This window comes from Brassica oleracea, chromosome C5 (genome assembly GCF_000695525.1).
Source record: "Brassica oleracea var. oleracea cultivar TO1000 chromosome C5, BOL, whole genome shotgun sequence".
NCBI classification, from domain to species: domain Eukaryota; kingdom Viridiplantae; phylum Streptophyta; class Magnoliopsida; order Brassicales; family Brassicaceae; genus Brassica; species Brassica oleracea.
This window is the reverse complement of record NC_027752.1, coordinates 12,275,466-12,282,329: the sequence shown is the minus strand read 5'-3', so window position 1 is coordinate 12,282,329 and position 6,864 is coordinate 12,275,466. Positions and strand designations below refer to the sequence as shown.

Below are 6,864 nucleotides of genomic sequence, written 5' to 3'. Positions count from 1 at the left end.
TACTTTTAGTTAATTCTCAAATCTAGCTAAATTGTCTCCTATAGAATACCTAAAATTCAAATATGAATGTTCAGATATTAAAAACAAAATATATTTATTAAAAAGTGGTTCTTAAGTATAAAAATTTAGTTATGTTTACTTAACAATCCACAAGTTTTAAAAGTCAATAATTGAATACTACCAAATTTTAGCATATATTAAAAACCACTAAATAACTATTTAATTTTGAGAAGAACATAAGTTATGATTATATTTCATAACCAAAAGTAAAGCATTCAATCCATTAGCCCCTCAAACCGAGTTGTGCAAGGGAAGCAGACGATGAATCTTGTTGCTCTGGTGCTCCTGATATTACACATTTTCATTGTTTCATGGGTAGATGCAGGCACAGTCGTTTTGATGAATTCCAACATCACTCAGTCTTTCGAAGACAAGGAAGGTGATTTCTGTGAGTTTTTCCTTACTTCCACCACTCACTGACACACGCACATGTATGTGATCTGTTGTATATATAATTTGCTAAACTTCGCTAATGCTGATAAAAGTTTTGCGTTCCAGCTCCATCAGAAGAGGCTACGGTAGAAACCGGAGTCCTTTACGTGGCTGATCCTCTTGACGCTTGCCAAAAGTTGAGGAATAAACCGAAGCAGAGCACTAACGGTACTTTCCCTTTCGTGTTGATCATGAAAGGAGGCTGCAGTTTTGAGCACAAAGTCAGAAACGCTCAGGAAACCGGTTTCAAAGCTGCCATTGTCCATGACGATGTGGACCGCGACTTCTTATTAGCTAGTAATATCTTGTACTAAACAAAGTATCTAAATATCGAATCGATGCCACAAATCTTGATTTTGGGATCTTTTTCAGTGGAAGGAGACGAGTATGGTATAAACATTCAAGCGGTTTTTGTGGCGAAAGCAGCAGGAGAAACACTCAAGAAATACGCTGGCATGGCAGAAACAAGAGTCATGCTGGTCCCTAGTTTAGAGGACTCCGGGTTGTCGTTGTTCGCGACCACAGCATTGGTTGTATCGTTGGGCATGTTTGTTGTTCTGACCACTTGTATTTACATCTGTAGACGTTGTACATCACCTATAACTGATGCATCCCAGTTCCATGGAATGAGCAGTAGAACGGTAAAAGCAATGCCGAGTGTTACATTCACTTCTGTGCGCGGATACATCACAACAGCTCTGTCTTGCGCTATCTGCCTCGAAGACTACAGTGTTGGGGAGAAGCTCAGGGTCTTACCTTGCTGTCACAGTTAAGTATACGACACTTAAAACTTTCTATAGCTTGTTAGAAACAAACCAACTTATGATCCTTTTGGTGTTTCACAGAGTTTCATGCCACTTGTGTAGACGTGTGGCTTACATCATGGAGAACGTTTTGCCCAGTGTGTAAACAGGATGCAAGAATAAGCACGGACGAGCCATCAGCTTCAGAGAGCACACCGCTCCTTGCAGGATCATCTTTAGTGCATATAGACCCTCCTGTGGGATCCTCACTTTTGCCCACGAGCTCGTCCTACAGTCAGCTATCTTTCAGGTCTTCTTCCGTTCATGTCAGCCATATATCTGCGGATTTCAGGCAACAAGCAGCCTCCCCGTTGCGGTCTTCAACGCAGAGATCATACATCACCTGTATAGGCTCGTTGGACTCACCGTTTTACTCGAACATAGCATCTCTCAACGAGATGATGCTACCATATCAGACTAGCCCACGCAATGCGTCCCCTGGGTTTGTCCAATCAACAAGTCATCAGTTCAACTCTTCGCTCTCCAGGGCATCAGAAGGTTCATCATCTCATTTCGCCTCTGCACACTCGCTTGAAGAATGTTAGACCAAAGATTCGAGCAGACACCATGGACTCTCTAGGTCCGGTTTGGTTCATCTAGGATTCTTTTGCTTTTAATGTTCTGTCTACACATCAAATCCTTGGAAAGCTATCTATTAGCCAATAAGGATCGATGATATGTATATTACCTCTCTGTCCATGTTGGTTTCATTCTTATTTTTTTTTTGGGTTTAGTTCCGCTCGAATCTGAGATTCAACTAAGCTACAATGTCGAATGATTTTAAAGACTACATAGCACAAAGAGGCACCAGATTCAAAAGTCAATTCACTCTGTCCGTTGTCGTTTTGCTTGTATTTCTCTCATCCAATCTTTGCATTCCTCTGCGGAGCCATTGGGATAAGCTAGCTGCCATGTGAGAAGTTTCTGTTGCTGCAAAAACAGAGAAAATGGGACGACATCATGTATTAGAGAGAAGCTAAGATTCTCAACTGTTAAGAGATTCACAATAAATAAAGCCTTTTTAACTAACCCATTCACGGATGAGGGATGATCCTCCGCTAAGCTCTGCAATTTGCATGATCTCCCTCCCATTCACCAGAGGCTTTACATCCCAGATGTTATCAAGACCTGTAATGTTAAAGCCAAGAAACACCATTACGAATGTGGACTTGTGGAGCCTTTATAAACTAGTCACACCCTAGCATCTTTTGCCTCCTCTTGGGAAACATCTATCTTTCATGCTAGGATGTATCAAGCATACTAACGCCTACCCAGTTCACGAATGGTTTCCTCGATCGTTTGATAGATTTCTCGCAACTTGTCCAGTTGGAAATCCAAATGCCCAATTTGTTGATCTTCCTTCATGCCGTCAACCGTACTCAACAACAGAGATGTTAAGAGTGCAACACGCCAGAAGTCTTTGACTTCTCTAAGAAGAAACCCTGGAATAGTAACAAAACATACCATTTTAGTTATATACATATAGTTGGAGATCTAATGTGTTCACTAAATCACCAGTTTTATACTACTCGTAGTTTATATAATCACAGAGGATAGTAATACTTATGATGTCCAGAGTATTGTACAAGTAACAGAAAGACACCGCTGAGATTATCTATGGCATCGATTAACTAAAATAAAATTAGTGCTTTTTTCTTCAACTATTTTCTCGACTTTTTTAGGTGGGCGTAATACAATACAATAACGGCTACAAAGGAGTACCTGTGAGTACTCTTATCTTCGATGTTGCTGGGAGCTCTGGATCACCAAGGGAAATAGACTTCCAGAGCTCAAGAATATTAGTGGCCCAATCAAGCTTGTCCAGTTGTACGTCATTTTTCAACCGAAAGGAAGCAATCAACGATAGGAATTTCTCCGTAGCACGATGTATGTTGATAACCTGAAGAAGAAGGATTTAGTTATTATGATAGTCGCAGATCTGTAAAGTCGTAAAGTAGTCGAACTTAAAAAGGCATGGTCAAACGAGATACACTGCTCTTGAAAAGAACCACACCAACAATCTAAAGCAAAACATAGGTGAAGCCGTGAAGGTTATGATTTTACCATGTTAATGTTTTTTTTTCCCGTTATTACCAAATGAAACACATAACAAGTATCGCCCTGTAGTTACAGCAGTTAAGGCCTAAGATATTGAACACTAATAATCAGAGCTCACCGTTTCAGCATCACTAGTCTTCCGCTTCAAGGAGAATTTGAATATGTGGTTGACAACAGGGATCTAGAAAAAGGGCTCAAGTTTTGTTAGCTATGATATTCATACTCAGATTTAGTTAACCAAAGAAAAGATGACAAGAGTTCAGATATGTAAGGAACTACAGTACCAGTTTGCCTTTATTGTCTTTGTAAACGGTTTTCCTAAAGGGAAGAAACAGTGCAGCATACAAAGCAAGCCTTCTTACTTCACCCTAAAACCAAAGAATACAACAATAAAAATCTACCGGGAACTCCTTTTCTAGCAGTTAAAACAAGATGAGATCGTGACAGACTAATAACTCACGCTGAACTTTCCTAGCCCAGGTGTTTGAATAAGGCTCCACATAGCTTCCAAGTATGCTTGGCAGAGGCTAGAAAAACGGAGACACGTTAGTGATTTTTTTCAAAATATGAATATGAACCTCACAGAACCAGGTTTGCTAAGTTGCTGAGTATTAAGAGTAGAAATGAGATGAACCTGCCACAATTCTCTAACGGTGCAGGCTCGGATGAAGATGGTAAGGCAAAGACAACCCCAAATAGCTTCAGGTCAGAAAGATGCGTTACTGCTGAAACTGGTCCATTTCCAGATATCATCAAGTCGATCTGCACCAAGAAATCAAGTTGTGTAACGCTAAACCTCTACAAAAAAATTGCAGCGAAATCAGCTATATCAAGCAAGAACGAAGATCAGATACATACTTCATTGCCGATTCGCTCTCTGCTAATTTTTTCTCCAAGAGCTACCCTCACCTCCTCACTTGAAGCAGCTTGTTTCAGTTCATTATCCAGAGTAAAACCAAATCTAGCACCTGTTACGGCAGTAGAATAACCACAGAGCTCAAATGAAGATCTGAAATGGACTGTGTTATGATATATAATGAAAAAAAAGAAAGAAAAAAAAGAAGACGCAGTACCAAAGCGAATAGCCCGGAGGACTCGCAAAGGATCATCCAGAAACGTAGCTTTTGCAGGCAATGGTGTAACAATTCTTCCGGACTTGAGGTCATCGATGCCTGTAATTTTATCAGTTCCTTGTTATATTATTTTGAACATCACAGGAAACGAATAATTCTGAGAAGTGGGAACACTAAAAGGCAACCTCTTTCTGTAAGATCTTCTACTGAGGCAGTGTTAAGGTTGTAGAACAAGCTGTCAAAATTAAGAAATCATAAAAATGTTACCATTTGCATACAGTGATGCGGTGATCACAGCTACTATACTTATAGTTCTTGACAAAAATGAGAGTACCTATTTATGGTTAAGTCTCTCCTGTAAGCATCCTCCTTTGCGGTGCCAAATTTCTGAAATAAACAAAAGAAACAAAAGCTTAAAAGTAAGCAGCACAAGCAGTTGGGTCCTTTTGCATCTCTCGAAAACTAATATAACATTGACGTCGGGATAGGATGTGTTATGCATTTGTAGCAGATACATAAGGAGCATTACCATTGTAGGGATACGACTATTCTCTGTATACTCTTCACATCTCAAATTAACAAAGTCTATCCATTGGTCATAAATGCGCATCTTTGCTGTCTCCAAATGTTTGGATTGGTCAGGATTCCTGAAACAAAAGGCCAGCAAAATCAACCAGTCAACATCAAGAACTGTGAGGAAGAAAAGTTTGAAGAAGACCTTTCAATAACAGTGTCGCCTTGAACTTGTTCGTCTCTAGAAGATAAGTATTCCTTGAGCTTATCAAGAAACTCACTTCCAGACATGTTGTCGATCGCTATGTCAATATCATCACTATCTCTCCCTAGAAGCTGCAAACACAAACATAATAACATCACTCAAGATAGGAATCTCAAAGTAGCACTCAATGGCAAAAAAATCCTCCTAGAGCAACCACGACGATTCCCTAAGACGGCGGGAGAGTACCTTATCGCGAACCCAACCACCGGCGACGCGAAGCTGCGTGTCGAGGTTGCAGAACCTGAGAGTACCGAGAAGCCGATCGAAAATCTCCCGCTCCTTCTCAGTGAGATCAATCTTCTCCTTCAACTCGACTGAGATCTTTGATTGCTTCTCATTATCTTCTCCTCCAACAGTCGTCGTCGTCATCGCCGTCTTCAAAGTCGAGAACCAGCAACGGCACAGGCTCGGAGAAACACCACGAAACGCGACGGTTGAGAAACGGTTAGGTTTACGGTGGCGAGAAGGAGGAATCAGGAGAATGGGTCTGGGCAGGGTTATAATAGTGTTGATTGGAAGAGACAATCTCATGGTTTCTTTTAGCGTTTTAATGGCGCGTTTTTCTTCTGCAGCGATTTACGGGCAGCGTCTGAACGAAACGAGCTGGAGTTTATGGGCCAGGTTGGATCGGTGTAAAGTTAGAACAATTATTAGGCCCAACAAAGGCCTTATTTTATTACAAATCGAAATTATGTAACAAATAATTTAATTCTTTGATTCTTGGGATAAATATGTTTAACATGGTTTAATTCTTGTTCTTGATTTTAGATATAGTGTCAGCTTTTCATTCAGATACTATATTGATACTCCTTTGAGTGAGAACTCATCAACGCTCTAATCACTTGCATGTCACTTCAGGTAACGCATGTTTTTTGATAGATTATTTCATACAAATCTTTTTCTGAAAAAATTGCGCATATTGGCATTGTTAAAAACATTGATGCATATTAATTGCATTGTAGACAATGATATTGTTATATAAACCTCTCTTTCATCTGGTGAAAATATCAAAATATCCTAAGATAGCTAGCAAGTAGCAACGTTATTTTTGCCAAAAAAAAAAGTAGCAACACTATTTTAATCTATCATCGAGGACTTTAAGTGGAATCTACGAAACTATGTATTTAATATATTTACACGCATGCATAATGCACTAAATCTTGAATATCAAGAAGATAAAATCCACCCCCTTCCCTGACTACGTGCTTAACAAACACACGATTAAGTACAAAACACTTCATTTCGGTTGTATATGCACCGCAAGAAAACACAACTATAGCAAGGAAAAATAACGAGGAAATTTAATTCCCATAAATTTACGTCGACTTTACGAGTATCTTACGAGGAAATTAAAAAGCAACGTTAGTTCTTCGTAAAATAATGACGAAACGATTTCCTCGTAAAAACGCGTAACATAACGTGGTTTTACGAGGAAAAATAGTTTCCTCGTAAACTCGACGTAATAATAGCGTCTACTTTACGAGGACATATTTTACGTTTACTTAACGACAAAGTTCCGAGTCCACCAACTTTATAGTTGTAACACGTTTTTTGTTTCGGCTACCTAACTAAATTTCGTCGTAAATTCTTAGTAAATTTTCAACTACCAGATTCAAAAATTCCCTAGAAATATGGACGTTTGAACATCATTTTAAACACA

General features: G+C 39.4%; 2 protein-coding genes across 2 annotated transcripts; one reads left to right on the top strand and one right to left on the bottom strand.

The window, feature by feature from the left end:
- Positions 1-268: 268 nt before the first annotated feature.
- On the top strand, positions 269-1,922 carry LOC106343232 (receptor homology region, transmembrane domain- and RING domain-containing protein 3). The gene is made up of 4 exons (XM_013782388.1): positions 269-448; positions 559-789; positions 865-1,260; positions 1,338-1,922. Exons 1-4 carry the CDS (start codon positions 322-324, stop codon positions 1,838-1,840), a joined length of 1,257 nt encoding a protein of 418 aa, XP_013637842.1. The 5' UTR covers positions 269-321; the 3' UTR covers positions 1,841-1,922.
- A 60-nt stretch (positions 1,923-1,982) lies between these two features.
- LOC106343231 (putative CCA tRNA nucleotidyltransferase 2) lies at positions 1,983-5,754 on the bottom strand. The gene is made up of 15 exons (XM_013782387.1): positions 5,391-5,754; positions 5,145-5,275; positions 4,956-5,073; positions 4,761-4,813; positions 4,612-4,661; positions 4,427-4,525; positions 4,212-4,321; positions 3,988-4,115; positions 3,814-3,880; positions 3,638-3,721; positions 3,472-3,534; positions 3,018-3,195; positions 2,567-2,737; positions 2,326-2,423; positions 1,983-2,225 (listed from the first exon to the last, which is right to left on the bottom strand). Exons 1-15 carry the CDS (start codon positions 5,733-5,735, stop codon positions 2,121-2,123), a joined length of 1,800 nt encoding a protein of 599 aa, XP_013637841.1. The 5' UTR covers positions 5,736-5,754; the 3' UTR covers positions 1,983-2,120.
- Positions 5,755-6,864: the final 1,110 nt, after the last annotated feature.

Excerpts from the sequence above, each read along its gene's own strand:
- LOC106343232 (XM_013782388.1), top strand. The coding sequence starts at position 322 with ATGAATCTTGTTGCTCTGGTGCTCCTGATATTACACATTTTCATTGTT. Across the intron at positions 449-558 it reads AGACAAGGAAGGTGATTTCT|CTCCATCAGAAGAGGCTACG; the intron begins GTGAGTTTTTCC and ends TTTGCGTTCCAG. Across the intron at positions 1,261-1,337 it reads GGTCTTACCTTGCTGTCACA|AGTTTCATGCCACTTGTGTA; the intron begins GTTAAGTATACG and ends GGTGTTTCACAG.
- LOC106343231 (XM_013782387.1), bottom strand. The coding sequence starts at position 5,735 with ATGAGATTGTCTCTTCCAATCAACACTATTATAACCCTGCCCAGACCC. Across the intron at positions 3,722-3,813 it reads CTGGGCTAGGAAAGTTCAGC|GGTGAAGTAAGAAGGCTTGC; the intron begins GTGAGTTATTAG and ends CTTTGGTTTTAG. Across the intron at positions 3,535-3,637 it reads AAGACAATAAAGGCAAACTG|ATCCCTGTTGTCAACCACAT; the intron begins GTACTGTAGTTC and ends CCCTTTTTCTAG.